A 16,611-nucleotide genomic window follows, 5' to 3' on the forward strand; every position below is an offset into this window, starting at 1 on the left:
ATTCTTGGAGGAGAAGTCCATTAACTGCTATTAATCAAGTTTACTTAGGGAATAGCCACTGCTATTAATTGCATCAGTAGCATGGGATCTTCTTAGTGTTTGGGTAATTGCCAGGTTCTTGTGGCCTGGATTGGCCACTGTTGGAAGCAGGATGCTGGGCTTGATGGACCCTTGGTCTGACCCAGCATGGCAATTTCTTATGTTCTTATGACACTTCTGAAGGATCCAATGTTTTTCCATAAAAGATAACTGCAAAGCCACCACCTGGTATTCTGTCCATATGTTCATTATTGCCTAAAAAATGCTTCTTGTCAAGGTAGCAGTTGTGGCCCAGGAGTTCTCAAAGTCTTATTTAATTAATTCCTTCAACTTTCCCTCTTCTTCTTTAACAAAACATAGGTCATATGTTGATACAAAAGCACAACATACATGCAATCCTCAGCTTGGGAGTCCCCACTTGTGTGATTACTCTCCATGAAAAAAGCAAAATTGCTTACCTGTAACAGGTTTTGACCGTAGACAACAGGACAAATCATTCACACAATGCCCCTTCTCCTCTACTAAGAATTGAAGGTTAGCTTATTATAAAGACTGAGGACTTTTCAATCTCTGTGCCATCGGATGATGTCACCCACTTGTGCGACTGATTTGTCCTGTCTACAAAGAACACCTGTTACTTGTGAGCAATTTTGCTTTACTCTAGTTAAAAGGATATTCAAAGCAGAAATAAAATCATGGTATCTTGTTACCTTGGCTAGTCTGTCATTTATTTCTTTAGTAATTTATTTTCATATTGATTAAGAATTTTGCATAATCTTCAGTTTTGTTTTAAAGCTGCAGGAATAAAAGGACATAGTCTTAGCATTTTGCTATTCTAAACTTGCTTAATGAAAGATGAACTTGATAACTGAAGTAGGCATCCTCAGATTTGCCATTATTGACTGTGTATCAGGAAATTCTGCAGATTACGTAATCACAAGTGATATGGCTACACTGGAGCAGAAAACTGATTTACCAGTAGCTTTAAGCCTGTTTGTGGCACTAGCCAGTACATAAATGTAATCCATTTTGAAATGCCTGAAAAGTGGAACATAAATAAATAAAATGACTTTAATTATTGGTGTGTAGCTTTGACACACTCTTCCATTTATTACATGTTATTTACTATGTGTTTTTTGTAATAATAATTTTAAATCGTTCTCACCTTCTCTATAATCTCTTACAAGTTAGCCCTATTTGCCCTGTTATTTGTAACCTCTTGTTCGATGTAATTTCCAACTTTGGTTCTATGTAAACCGACGTGATATGTACCAGTACATGAACATCGGTATATAAAAGCCTTTAAATAAATAAATAAATAGAAGCAGACTATCCATGTGTACTTTTTTGTAAAAGTTGGGCTTCTGGCAATATATGTATTTATTTATTTATTTTTATTTATTAACCGACATTCGTGAAGCACATCATGCCGGTTTACAATGAACTCAGGTGGGAGATACAGTAAAACAATATAACATTAAAGCAATATAATATTACTAACAAAAACGAAAACAAAAACAAAACAAAGTAAAACTAATTAAAACAATAAAACAATGAACCCAGAAGCAGAGATTTGAGGGAGAGGAGGGGGAGGGTAGGCTGGGGGGCAGGGCGAGGGGAGGGAGGGAGGGTAAGGGGTAGGAGGGGGGTGGGAAAAGGGGGGATGAGGAGGGGAAGGGGAGAAAGGCATAGTTAAAAAGAAGTAAAGGGAGAAAATAAAATAGAATAGAGGGAGACTATGTACAGATGACTAATGTACAGGTATCACTTAACTAAGTAGAATTATGGAAGAGTTGAAAAGGCGGTATTCACTGGGATATAGTTTCTTCAAAGGGTATAATGGGGGTGTAGAGGGAAAGGGGAATACTGGGGGATAGGGTGGCGGCCGGGTGTCAAGGGATCGAAGGGGGTGGCTGAGGGGGAGGAGGAGAAGGGATAAATCGGGCAAAGGGGGAGGGTGAGGGTGGATGGCCGAGTAGGGAGGAACTGAGGGGGGGGGGGGGGGGGGAGCAGGGGGTGTAAGGTCGAGCAGGGGGGGGCTGAGGGGGGAGATATTAAGTTTATTGTGGATGCAGTCTATAATGTATTTATGTTTCAGTGAATGCTTAGTATGAGCTAATAATTCAATGAAGCTTTGGTTGACCCTTTTACACAACGCAGACTCAGGCTAACTACTTTGATTGGTCTGTGTAATTTTTGACCCATTTGAGGGATTAATTTATAGTGATTACAAGATATAAGCCCGCACAGTGCAGAATTGTGCACAGGTGATCATGGAAAGTTAAGAATTCAGGTTATTTTGAAATTATTTTGGCATGATTGTGACTTGTGAATAAAATGTCAGTAAGTACAGGAAGAATCTGGAAGAATGAATGAAGATAATGTGATTAAACTATGTTCCACAAGTGGATAAATTATGTAAGTTTGCATTTTTATAAACATTGCAGTTCAAATTGATGAATACAGATCAAAGCTTTATAAAAATGTCTCTTTATAGCCCTCTTGTGTCAGAGTCCATGAACAACTCAATTTTTCATCAATTGGCCGAACATCTGCAGCAGCAGAATCTAGAGCACTTTCGACAACAACTGTTAGAGCAACAGCAGCCAGCAAAGGTAAAATATGCCACCTTGTGGTGTGTAGTGACATTACTATCCTAATTTGCTTTTATAACTGTGTGAGAGTATTTGTGCGGAGCCTTCTCTTGTTTAACCATATATTGAGATCATTGGTTTTAGTACATCTTAAAATTTTAAATGAGTAGACAGACACCTGTTGCAGCACAAACAATTTTAAGTTTAAATCAATTAGTGGCAAACTCTGCTAAGAAGTTGGGTAGGACACAGCTGCAGTGAAGCCCTACAGCACTTTCCCTGTATGTACCTGGATCAGTCCAGACTTCTGGGTTTTGCCTCCCTTCCAGCAGATGGAGACAGAGAAAAACTTTGAGAGTGCCCCCTCTTAAGTCGGTGTGCCACCTGCAGATCCTCAGTATTTCTCTGTCTCCAGCAGATAAAGGGGGTGCAAAACCTGCGGTTCTGAACCTGTTGGGGTTCTTTAAAAAAAAAAAAAAAGAAAGAAAAGGAACAGTGAAGACAAGTTGCTTTTTGTTTTTTTGCTTTGTCTTCTAGGCTGTCAAGGCAGGACCAGAAGTACTGAGGTCCTCCCAGAGAGTTGGCAGGTCCTAGGGGGACCATCCTCTCTGGTAGCAGGCAAAGGTAGCTTGGGTTGGTGACCCAGTGGGCTCCTTTATTTGACTGCCGGGGGTGATAGCCGGTGGTCCATTTCTGTCCCCTCCCTTCCCCCCTGCGGGGATCCGGAGCCTCTTAGCCCTCCTTGCTATACTAATCAGATAGAACAAAAAAAATGTATTTTTTTTTTTATTCTTTCGGAGCAGTGCTTGGAGTGGCAGAACGGTGCGGCTCGCCTTGTGTCAGGTCGCATTTCGAGGCAGTCTTGCTTTTGGTCAGACCCGCTCCGGGGCATGTGGGGGTTTGGCGGTGCTGCCCGCACTGATTTTGCACACTATGCCGCATAGTGCTGTGTGTGAGGCCTGCAGGGAGCCAACTCAGCGGCTCTCCCGGTAAGGCCTCTGTGTGCGCTGCCTCCCTGGTGGGGAGGGATCGTCCAGCGCGGCGGCAGGTCCGACTGCTAGAGCCCGTGGGGCGGATCGAAGGGCTGTCAGGAGGGAGAGCAAGGCAGCCCTGTTCCCGCTGAGTGCAGGAACGGCAGCCATTTTAGAGGCTGTGCCGGCTGCGTTTGAAACATCGAGCTGGGAAGGGGAATTGCCTCCCGCTCTATCGCCAGCAGTTTTGAGCCCAGGGGATCTCCAGGACTCCTTCTTTGATCTCCTGTTGCCCCCCACTCCTCTCTTGGTGGGGGAATCCTGGAGCCTGCCTGATTTTTCCAGCAGATTTTATTCTTCTCATGCATCAGGCATTCTTGGCCAGCTAAAGTAACCAGGTCCAGCCCAGCGACCTGGCAGGGCCTAGGCTTCCGAAGGAATCTCCCAGCAAGTGGCCTAGGTGGATGGAACCACAAGGGACAGTTCGGATCCGGAGGGTTCATTGCCCCTCTGCTAGTCTCGCTGGGATGGGTCCGGGCTAATAAAGGCCTTGGGTGAGGACCCTTTGTCAGTGTCCACACTTTTAGTGGGGATGGACCTGGGTGATGAGCTGGAAAAGGCGTCGTCCGTGGACGGCGACGATCTCAGGGTCGTTCGCCTTTTTCAAAGGGAGGAACTTGGTCCCCCTCATTCCGCATGTCTTGGTGGTGCTGGGAATTGCGGCACCTTCAGAGGGACCCCAGTCTGGATACGGTGGACCCCGTCCTGGAGGGATTGAGAGGTCCGGCTAAAACTTTCTTGTTCCCTTAGTTGATTCAACTGCTCATGACCAGGGAGTGGTATACTCCAGAAGCAGGTCTCCAAGTGGGAAGAGCTATGGATAAGCTGTACCCCTTGCCAGAGGACATCTTAGAGCTCCTGAGGGTCCCGAAGGTAGATGCTTTTATCCCAGGACAAGCAGGATGCTAGTCCTCACATATGGGTGACATCAGTAATGGAGCCCTATGTACGGAAAAACTTCTTTAAAAGTTTCTATGAAACTTTTGAATGGCACCGGAGTGCCTACTGAGCATGCTCAGCATGTCATGATATTCCCTGCCACAGGGGTCTCTCTTCAGTCGTCTTTTTTCCGCGAAGCCGTTAGCATCGCGGGTTAATTGGAGTCTTGAGGTGATTTTCACCTTATAAAAAATTCGGAAAAATTTGATTCACTGCAGGGGTTTTTCCATTTTATTACCGGCGGTAACTTTTTTCTGTTATCGATTCCCGGCTGGGAACGATAATTTTGGGGGTTTTTTCGCCGTTGACGGCCGTCCGGCGCCATGGCCTCCGGCTTCAAAAAGTGCCCAAACTGCACAAGAACTATGTCGATTACCGACCCGCATTTTGAATGTGTTCTTTGCTTAGGCAAAGACCACAACATTCAAACGTGCAAGTCTTGTGCTGAAATGACCAGTAAAGGTCGACGTCTTAGGGCTGAAAAAATGGAGCAGTTTTTTTCCATACAACTGCTTCCACGGGCGTCGACTTCAACTCAGTCTTCTCCATCGACTTCAGTTCGTCAGCTTATGATGAAGAAAAAACATCCGGAGGCGGGAGATGCCTCAGCTTCATCCCAGTCGTTATCATCGAAAGCATCGACTTCTGGAAGCGACAAACAAAAAGAGAAGCATCGCCATCGCCATCGACGGCGACAGGATACGGTGACCGAAGAGACTTCCACAGGTAGGGCCTCTCCGGCAAAGAAAACCCGGACGGAGACAGAGGCTCCAAGGCCTACTGAAGGGCGATCCCCACCGATATCGGTGCCGGGTTCCGAACCTCCTCAGGGCTCTGAAGGGGTATCGGCATCGCCTCCACCGCCTCCCTCCACAGCTGCTCTGTTTTCACCAGCTGTGAGAGTGGAACTTGACTCTCTCATTCGTCAAGCGGTGCAACAAGCTCTACGTGAGGCGATTCCGCCATCGATGCCGATTCCATCACCATTGATGCCCATTCCGCCACCGTCAATTCCGAGGTCACCGACGATGGCACGGGAACCGGAAGCGATTCCTAACCCGGTACAGTCACCGATGCCGCATACGCCTCTACCGATCCCTTCCTCAGTGCCAGCGACGCCAGCGCCGGTACCTATGGAGGATGTCACCATGCTACATCCGGTCTTTAATAAACTGGACTCACTCTTGGATATCCTTACCAAGCAATTACCACAGGATCCAGTTCCAGGGCCATCTGGAGTACCAAGTCAATTACCACTGGACCCAGTTCCAGGCCCATCGGGAGTACCAAGGCCTTCTAGGCCTCGTTCACCTGTACCACCACATCCTAGTGACCCAGTTACTTACCACATGCCACATCATGAGCCTGGGGACTCTACTTCTGAGTATTCTTCGGATGAAGAATTATTCTCAGAGCCTTCTCCACCGGATGACCATAGAAAATCTCCACCTGAGGACCTCTCATTTACGAATTTCGTTAAGGAGATGGCGGACACCATCCCTTTTCCTATCCAAACAGAGGTGGATGAAAGGCAAAAAACTTTGGAAGTCCTACAATTTGTGGACCCTCCCAAGGAAATGTTGGCAATCCCGGTTCACGAAGTCTTCCAGGAACTACAGCACAGGATTTGGGAGCACCCAAGTTCTGTACCAGCGGTAAACAAGAGGGCTGAAGCCACTTACCTTGTACAGCCTACTCCAGGATTCCAAAGATCTCAACTGCCTCACCAATCAGTGGTGGTTGAATCTGCCCAAAAGAAGGCAAAAAGACAAAAGTCCCATGCTTCCCTACCACCTGGGAAAGAAAGTAGATTCCTGGACAACTTAGGAAGAAAGATTTTTCAGGGTTCCATGCTGGTCTCAAAAATTTCTTCTTACCAGCTCTACAAGAACCAGTACCAAAGGAACCTGTGGAAACAGGTTCAGGAACTCTCTCTTTCTCTTCCAGAGCAATTTCAGGAGTCCTTCCAAAATATTATACACAAGGGCCTTGACTCGGGCAAACATGAAGTTCGAGCAACTTATGATTGCTTTGAGACAGCAGCAAGATTATCAGCATCTGGCATAGCTGCAAGAAGGTGGGCATGGCTGAAGGCCTCTGATCTTCGCCCAGAGGTTCAGGAGCATTTGTCGGATCTACCATGCCTGGGGGATAACCTCTTTGGGGAGAAGATTAAGGAAGCTGTGGCAACCTTAAGGGACCACACCGAGACATTAAAACAATTATCCTCTCAACCTCAGGAAACTCAAACTTCTTCCAGAAAGTATCCCAGACGTGACACTCGCCGACCGTACTTCCGTCCACGTCGATACTACCCCCCAGCAGGTAGGCCAAGGGCTAACCGCCCAACACAACGCCAGCAGCCTAGGCAAAGGCCAACACGACCTCAGCCACCTCCACAAACAACTACTACTTCTGGTTTCTGAAAAGCCCCAGAGAGCAGCGGCCACATCAACCCGTTCCCAGAAACACCAGTAGGAGGTCGCATACAGTACTTCCACAACAATTGGACCTCCATCACCACCGACCAGTGGGTGTTATCCATCACGACTCACGGTTACAGGCTGGATTTCTTAACTATCCCAATGGAAAATCCACCACTTCACTCTTGCACAACAAATCAACATTCCATAATTCTTCAAACAGAATTATCCACCCTTCTGAGAGCCAGGGCCATAGAACCAGTCCCTGGGCCTCAAAAGGGCAGAGGATTCTACTCCAGATATTTCCTCATTCCAAAGAAAACAGGAGGCCTTCGACCCATTCTAGACCTCAGAAATCTCAACAAATTCCTAAGAAAAGAAAAATTCAGAATGGTATCCCTAGGCACCATTCTGCCTCTTCTTCAAAGGGGAGATTGGCTCTGCTCTCTGGATCTTCAAGATGCATACGCTCACATTCCCATCTTTCCTCCTCATCGCCAATACCTGCGCTTTCGGGTACTGGATCAACACTTTCAATACAGAGTGCTGCCCTTCGGCCTTGCATCAGCACCACGAGTATTCACAAAGTGCATGGCTGCAGCAGTGGCACACCTCCACAAGCAAAAAGTGCATGTGTTCCCTTATCTGGACAATTGGCTCATCAAAAGCCAATCAAAAGAAGGAGCTCTCACTTCTCTCAAGCTCACCATCCAAGTGCTTCACTCCTTGGGATTTCTCATCAACTACCAGAAATCCCATCTGTCACCAACTCATCTGATACAGTTCATAGGTGCGGAATTGAACACTACACTAGCATTGGCTTTTCTTCCAAGAGACCGTGCTCAAACACTTGTCCTGTTGACTCTCAATCTTCGAAACCAATTCCAAGTAACAGCTCACCAGTGCCTCATTCTTCTAGGGCACATGGCTTCCACGGTTCATGTAACTCCCATGGCCAGATTGACCATGCGACTACTGCAATGGACACTCAAAGCACAGTGGATACAAGCCACTCAGCCAATGTCCACTCCTATTCACATCACACCAGAGCTCAAGTCTGCACTCCTCTGGTGGACATCAATGAACAACTTGCTCAAAGGCCTACCTTTCCAGCAACCAGTTCCACAAGTGACTTTGACTACAGATGCATCCACCTTAGGGTGGGGAGCACACATTGGTCAACTAAAGACACAGGGCAAGTGGACAAAGCTCGAAGCCTCTTTTCAAATAAACTTTCTGGAGCTTTGAGCTATACGCTATGCGCTGCATGCATTCAAGGACTGCCTTTCACATAAGACTGTTCTAATCCAAACGGACAACACAGTAGCCATGTGGTACATCAACAAACAAGGGGGGACAGGTTCTTACCTCCTTTGTCAAGAGGCAGCACAAATTTGGGACTGGGCCCTGACACACTCAATTCTTTTACGGGCCACATACCTAGCAGGCATCCACAACACAGTAGCGGATCGCCTCAGTCGTCAGTTCCAACCACACGAATGGTCCTTGGATCCAGCAATAGCATCCAAGATCTTCCAACGCTGGGGTCAACCGACGATAGATCTCTTTGCATCCCATCTCAACTACAAAGTAAACAATTACTGCTCTCTCCTCTGGCAGCAGAACAGCCTACCAAAGGACGCATTTGCTCGCCATTGGAATTCAGGCCTGTTATATGCGTATCCACCGATACCTCTCATAACCAAAACACTAGTCAAACTACAACAAGACAAGGGGACTATGATACTCATAGCCCCATATTGGCCTCGACAAGTATGGTTCCCCACACTGCTAGATCTATCAGTCAGGGATCCAATTCGCCTGGGAGTAGCTCCCAATCTCATAACTCAGGAACAGGGTCAGTTGCGCCATCCCAACCTTCAATCCCTGTCCCTGACAGCATGGATGTTGAAAGCTTGATCTTACAACCTCTCAACCTTCCAACCACTATATCTCAAGTACTTATAGCTGCTCGTAAACCTTCCACTAGAAAGAATTATTCCTACAAATGGAAACGGTTTACATTGTGGTGCACTCAGAAAGGCTTAGATCCTTTCACTTGCACCACTACCTCGCTACTAGATTACCTTTACCATCTCTCAGACTCTGGTCTTAAGACATCATCTGTAAGGGTACACTTAAGTGCAATCTCAGCTTACCATAATAAACTGGGAGATGCACCTATATCCACACAGCCTCTCGTCAGTAAATTCATGAGAGGCCTAACTCATATTAAACCTCCAATTCATTCCCCAAGCATACCATGGGATCTGAACGTAGTATTAGCTAGGCTTATGCGTTCTCCATTTGAACCCATAAATACCTGTGACCTGAAATACCTTACTTGGAAAACGGTATTTCTCATAGCCATTACATCAGCTAGAAGGGTCAGTGAACTACAAGCACTAGTCACATACGAACCTTTTACAAAATTCCTACATGACAGGGTAGTCCTCCGGACACATCCAAAATTCCTTCCTAAAGTTGTCACGGAATTCCACTTGAACCAATCAATAGTTTTACCTACATTCTTTCCCAGGCCTCACTCTCACCATGGAGAAAGTGCCTTACACATTTGGACTGTAAGCATGCGTTGTCCTTCTATTTAAACCGCACTTCAGCCCAAAGACAATCCAGTCAGCTATTTGTATCCTTTGATCCAAACAAACCAGTTAAAGCAGTGGGTAAGCATACTCTGTCAAACTGGCTAGCAGATTGCATACAATTTTGTTATGAAAAAGCAGGCCTTACTCTTCAAGGGCGAGTAAAAGCACACTCAGTAAGAGCGATGTCAACTTCAGTAGCACACCTTCGCTCTATACCTATTCTGGACATTTGCAAAGCAGCAACATGGAGTTCTCTTCACACTTTTGCAGCTCACTACTGTTTAGACAAAGAAGGAAGACAAGATTCAGCCTATGGACAATCCATCTTAAAGAACTTGTTTCCAGTATAATCCCAACTCCTTCTACATCCGACCTGCTGTAATCTTCGGCTGATTCATTTCAACAACAATACTTCACTGTTGCTTCAGCACAAAATGACTCAGCCTCTAGCTTGCTAATCACCCATATGTGAGGACTAGCATCCTGCTTGTCCTGGGATAAAGCAAAATTGCTTACCTTGTAATAGGTGTTATCCCAGGACAGCAGGATGTAGTCCTCACGAAACCCACCCGCCACCCCGCGGAGTTGGGTCCGTTACGTTTTATTATTTTATTTTTGGCTAACGCTTATTGCTACAAAACAAGACTGAAGAGAGACCCCTGTGGCAGGGAATATCATGACATGCTGAGCATGCTCAGTAGGCACTCCGGTGCCATTCAAAAGTTTCATAGAAACTTTTAAAGAAGTTTTTCCGTACATAGGGCTCCATTACTGATGTCACCCATATGTGAGGACTACATCCTGCTGTCCTGGGATAACACCTATTACAAGGTAAGCAATTTTGCTCTGTCTCCGCGGTCACCAAAAGGACCACCATTCTGGTGGCCAGGGCGGCGGCCCTCAAGGACCTGTAGCACCGGAAGCAGAAGGTTCAGCTCAAACGTATATTTGAGGTTTTGGCTCTGGGGATCCGAGCGGCTGTCTGCAGCAGCCTTGCGCTTAGAGCGGGTCTTGAGTGCCAGAGACCTTCCTCCTCAAGAGTCTGCTCAGGCGGAGCGCCTAGAGGTAGGCAGTGGCCTATGGGGCAGTTGCCTTATATGATCTCCTTCGGACATCTTCCAGAACTATGGTTTCAGCTATATCTGCCAGACAACTCTTGTGGTTGCGCAATTGGTTGGCGGATGTTTCCTCAAAGGCGCAGCTTAGTGCGCTCCCTTTTAAAGGAAAGTTCCTCTTTGGTGAGGACTTGGAGCAACTGATTAAATCTTTGGGAGAGAGCAAGGTACACAAGTTGCCAGAGGATCGGTCTCGGGGGTTTCCCCCGAACTGCTCTTACTTTAGGGGCCAGCAGTGTTTTTGCCAGAATAGAGCAGGGGGCACGTGCCAGCGACAGTCCTCGGGGAGGTCTCAGTCCTGCTAGCAGTCCTTTTGTGGTTGCTGCCCTGGCCGAGATAACTCTGGCCATGGAGCCCTCACGGCCAAATCTTTGCAATGAGTGGCGGCTGGCCCGTTCCTCGGTCCCGGTCATTGGGGGATGACTCTCCCTTTTCTTCGAGGAATGGGCCAAGATAACAGACCAGTGGGTGCTCGGTTTCATCGCTCATGGCTACGCTTTAGAATTTGCTTGTCCTCTCCGAGACTTCTTCCTAATATCTCCGTGTAGATCTACAACAAAATGACGAATAGTCCTTCAGACCATCCAGCGACTGGAGTCCCTGGCAGCTATTGTTCCTGTTCCTCCAGCGGAACAGAAGAAGGGGCGTTACTCCATTTACTTTGTGGTGCCAAAGAAGGAAGGGTCCTTCGCCCCATTCTGGACCTGAAGAAGGTGAACAAGGCCCTCAAGATTCCGCACTTCCCTATGGAGACCTTGCGCTCTGTCATTGCGGCAGTGTGCAAGGGGGAGTTTCTGGCATCTCTCGATCTGACGGAAGCATACCTGCATATAGCAATCCATTGGGATCATCAGAAATTTCTCCTTGGCCTGCATTTCCAGTTCTGCGCTCCTTGGCCTGCATTTCCAGTTCTGCGCTCTTCCATTCGGTCTGGTGAAGGCTCCACATTCTTTCACCAAGGTCACGGTGGTGGTCGAAACAGCTCTTCGCAAGGAAGGGATTCTAGTCCACCCGTACTTGGACGAGTGGCTCATTAGGGCAAAGTCGGAAGTTCTCTGTAAAAAGGCTGTGGCTGCGGTCGTACATCGCTTGCAGTTCCTGGGATGGGTGGTCAACCAGGCCAAGAGCCACCTATATCCATCTCAGGCTCTGGACTTCGATACCTGGTTCGGCAAGGTCTTTCTTCCGGACGAGAGGGCCACCAAGCTATGATCTCAAATTCAGCGCCTTTTGCAGATACCGGTTCCCAAAGTCTGGGATTCTTACAGGTTATGGGGTCCATGGCATCCACCCTGGAGTTGGTACCGTGGGCATTTGCTCACATGAGGTTCTTGCAGAGAGCGGCGTTGTCCCGGTGGGATCCTATGTCAGAGGAATTTCAAGTTCCCTTACCACTCACAGAGTCCACCAGGTCCAGTCTCAGTTGGTGGCTGGTGCCTGATCACTTAGCACGCGGCATGGATCTTGAAGTACCTCAATGGGTGTTTGTGATGACGGATGCCAGTCTCGCCGGATGGGGGCTGTGTGTCAGTCTTGTTCAGTCCAGGGTTGATGGTCTCCGGAGGAGGCAGCATGGTCGATCACTCATCTCGAGATGAGAGCAGTACGCCTGGCACTACAGATCCTTCTGCTCATATGCAACTGGGTGGTGTGAGTACTGTTGGACAATGCCACGGCAGTGGCCTATATCAACCATCAAGGCTGGACAATGAGTCGCCTGGTTGCCACAGAGGTAGCTCAATTGATGGACTTGGCAGAGCAAAACCTGTCCCTGCTGGCCGCATCTCACTTAGCGGGAACCAGCAATGTGCAGGCAGATTTTCTGAGCCTTCAGAATCTAGACCCCGGAGACTGGGAGTTCTCAGACGAGGCCATGCGGCTCATCTCTCGCAAGTAGGGGGTTCCCCATTGGTGACGTTCAAAAACGCCAAGGCCCCACGCTTCTCCAGTTGCCGAAGGTCCTCCCTGGTCCTCCCGTGGCCGAAAACAGTCCTGCTTTTATGTGTTTCCTCTGTGGCCTCTGATCGGAAAGATTCTTTGGAGAATAGATATTCATCCTGGCCCGGTGGCTCGAGTGATCCCGGAGACCTTGGTTTGCAGACCTAGTCAATCTGGCAATGGACGTCCCCTGTGTCTGGCTCATCTTCCGAATGTACTAAGACATGGCCCTATATTTTTCGACCAGGCGGATTGCTTCTGTCTAGCGGCCTGGCTTTTGAAAGGAGGCATTTAAGGAGTAAAGGCTACCAGGAAGATGTCATTACTATTCAGCTTCGGGCTCGCAAAACATCTACATCCTTAACTTATGTCAGGGTCTGGAAAGTTTTTGAATCTTGGTGTGAGGAGCAGGGAGTTCTTCCTCGTCAGGCCTCAGTGGTGCAAATCCTGGCCTTTTTGCAGAAGGGCCTAATGAAGGGTTTGTCTTTTAATTCTGTTAGGGTTCAGGTGGTGGCTCTGGGGTGCCTCAGAGGCAAAGTTCAAGGCATGACCCCAGCGGCTCATCCAGAAGTGGTATGTTTCCTTCACGGAGTGAAACATTTAAATCACTTTCTCATGCTACCTATCTCTTCCCTCTCTTCTCCTGTCTCCCCTTCCCTTCTCCTCTTTCTGGCCTGCTCCAATCCCTTGTTCCCTGTTCATTGTAATTTCCTCCTATATTTGAGTTACCTGTAAACCGGCGTGATGTGCCATACGAATGTCGGTATATTAAAAGTTGTTAAATAAATAAATAAATAAATCCTCCAGTTCGTCGGGTGTGTCCTTCATGGAGTTTTAATTTAGTCCTTAAAGTCTTGTGCGAAGCTCCTTTTGAGCTCCTTAGGAAGGCGTAACTGAAGGATTTGACCCTGAAGTCAGTGTTTTTGGTGGCGATCTGTTCTGCTAGGAGAGTATCAGCGTTACGGGCTCTTGCCGAGAGCCCTTTTTGCAGATTTCGGATTCGGGAGTTTCTATCAGAACTCTTCCCTCTTTTCTTCCAAGGTGGTTTCAGATTTTCACCTAAATCAGTTGATAGAATTACCGGTCTTCCCTGATGCTGACATGGAACCTACTCATGCCCGGGAATTGAGGTCCTTGGATGTCAGAAGGGGACCTCTTGCGGTACTTGGAGGTCACTAACTGCTTTCGGATCATCTCTTTGTTTTGTGGAGTGGCCCTAAGAAAAGCCAAAAAAGCTTCTAAAATGTTTATTGCCCGCTGGCTGAAAGAGGCCATTGCTTCTGTGTATATTTCACTAACTGCTTTCGGATCATCTCTTTGTTTTGTGGAGTGGCCCTAAGAAAAGCCAAAAAAGCTTCTAAAACGTTTATTGCCCGCTGGCTGAAAGAGGCCATTGCTTCTGTGTATATTTGCCACGGACGTGCGGTTCCGGAAGGTTTGAAGGCACATTCCTCTCAGTCGCAGGCGGCTTCCTGGGCAGAGAATCATTTGGTTTTGCTGCAAGAAATTTACAGGACAGCGACCTGGAAGTCTCTGTATATCTTTTCTAGACGCTGCCATTTGGACATCCAAGGTTCGGACATATCTAGTTTCGGAGGCAGTGTCATCCGAGCTGGACTCTCCAATTCCCACCCCAGTTAAGGCAGCTTGGGTACATCTCAGCAGTCTGGACTGATCCGGATACGTACAGGGAAAGAAAAATTGGTTCTTACCTACTAACTTTCATTCCTGTAGTACCACGGATCAGTCCAGATGCCTACCCATTGGGGGGTTTTCAGTTTCTAGGAGAGTCTGCTCGCATTGCACTATTCATTTTGGGAGTTATTGTTGTGTTCGAAAGGAGGGTATCGGGGTATCCTCATCCTACGCAGACAACTCCAGTATCTCAGATTTATTGTATATAGTTGGAGTTAATACTTTTTGGTCCTTCACTTGACATGCCTTTGTTCCATAAAGTTTAATATTTGCTTTGATATACTGTTCATACTGAGGAACTGCAGGTGGCACACCGACGTAAGAGGGGGCACTCTTGAAGTTTTTCTCTGTCTCCATCTGCTGGAAGGGAGGCAAACCCTAGCAGTCTGGACTGGTCCGTGGTACTACAGGAATAAAAATTAGCAGGTAAGAACCAATTTTCCTTTTGTCCTTAATGCAGCTAATGATTCTACACCGAGGCAGAGGTGTGTGGTGGCCAGAATGTCTAGATGTGTATTTCAGCTTCCTACTTAATATTCTTCATGCATGATTTTTACACCTATATATGCCAAAATATCACATATATCTGGCCTCATGTGGCCGAATAACTTTAAAAGATATCCGGGTAAGTAGTGCCAGGATAGTTTAAAAAACAAAACAAAAAAACAGAGCCCTGTGACCCGATTTCCTCTTACCTCCCCTCATCAAAATACAAAGAGGCTATAGCAGCATTGCAATCCTCACCCCACATCACCTCCTATATGCATCGAAATTACCTTTCCCACTGCAGATCTCTCTCCCCCCCCCCCCCCCGGGATTTGTAAGAATTCTGCCAGGCCCTTACCCCCCCCACTCTCCCCATCTTGATAACCGCTCCCCAATCCTGTAAAAGCCTTACCAGCAGTGGGGTTTAAATTTATCCACTCCCGGCGATGTCCAGCACAGCCTGTGTCAAAGCTGTGCTGGAAGCCTAACCTATTGCTTCTGGTAGAGTTTTTACAAGTTCGGAGGGGGGGGGGGGGGGGGGGCGGGAGTGAAATGGTCAAGTTATTAAGATGGTGGGGGAGGGTGGGAGAGCCTGGTGGAATTCTTACAAATCTGGGGTGGGGAAGGAGGTCCACAGCTGGAAATGTAAGTTTGATACATACAGGTGGTGGTGTTGTGTGGGGATTGCAAAACCCTGTGGCCTCTTTGTAATTTGATGATGGGGGTGGGAGGAACTTGCACCACAGGGCCCTGTGCTTCATTTCTCTCTTTCTCTCTCTCTCTCTGTTTTTTTTTTTTTCTTCTGTCTTGGCCCTGCTTACTCTGATATCTTTTAAAGATATCCGGATAAGTAGCAAGTTATCCAGCCACACAAGGCCGGATAATTTGGAAACTCGACCGGCTATATTCAAACATGGCTGGTTAGGATTTTAAGTTATGTGGCTACATGTAGTTGGATAACTTTAAGCAAATATATTCAGCCAGTCATTCACCCAGCTGAATATACGGAACAAGTTATCTGGCTATCTTTAGCGGGATAACTTCTCAACTAAACAGCCTATTGAATATTGGCCTCAATGTGTTTTGCAGCTTCCATCATACTTTTTCTCCTCCCAGCTCACCACTAATATGTTTCCATGCTATGCATGAGGGGATATGATTGTATGGAATTCACATTATTCTTGTTAAGAATTTTTGAATGTGTGGTTTGTTTTGCTGTCCGGCTCTGTTTACCTTTTTCTGAGGATGTAAACTGATCTCATCTCTCAGACCAGGGAATGAGCAGTGAGCTGAAATCCATATATAGCATTTCTGTAGGATAGCCTGAAAACACAGTTACCTGCACACTTATTCTTCCCCAAAATTCATCAGAAGTACACTACATTGCTTCTGATGTTTAGGCTTTGCCAAAGTCATGGCAGTCTGCTGAGCACCACACACCTTGGTGTGCCTTTCATTTTTTTTAATTGGAAAGTTTATTAAGCTTTTAACACAAAATTACAAGTACAAGAACATTGTGCATATTACAATACATAGTACGTTTATGTCCCCTCCTCTTCCCAGCTCCCTCCCCCCCATCTCCCCAGGCATGGTAGAGCTTAGAAAAAAAAATACAATGATTCAGTTTAGTATCTGCATTAACAGAAACAGAAGGGACTGCCATCCCCAGCTTACAGCATGACATATTCAGACTAGAAGTAACGATAGGGAACAGCCAAAATACAATCATGTCTATAAGCATGAAT

At 46.9% G+C, this 16,611-nt stretch overlaps 1 protein-coding gene across 4 annotated transcripts in view; it reads left to right on the forward strand.

Moving 5' to 3' along the window:
* The window catches only part of SCAF8 (SR-related CTD associated factor 8), a 686,214-nt gene that overhangs the window by 193,276 nt on the left and 476,327 nt on the right, over nt 1–16,611 (forward strand). For all 4 annotated transcript variants that reach the window (XM_029596704.1, XM_029596703.1, XM_029596702.1 and 1 more), the window contains exon 9: nt 2,537–2,654. In XM_029596704.1, coding sequence (XP_029452564.1) covers nt 2,537–2,654 — 118 coding nt within the window. The remainder of the gene's footprint in view (nt 1–2,536; nt 2,655–16,611) is intronic.

This window comes from Rhinatrema bivittatum, chromosome 3 (genome assembly GCF_901001135.1).
Source record: "Rhinatrema bivittatum chromosome 3, aRhiBiv1.1, whole genome shotgun sequence".
Lineage (NCBI taxonomy): Eukaryota > Metazoa > Chordata > Amphibia > Gymnophiona > Rhinatrematidae > Rhinatrema > Rhinatrema bivittatum.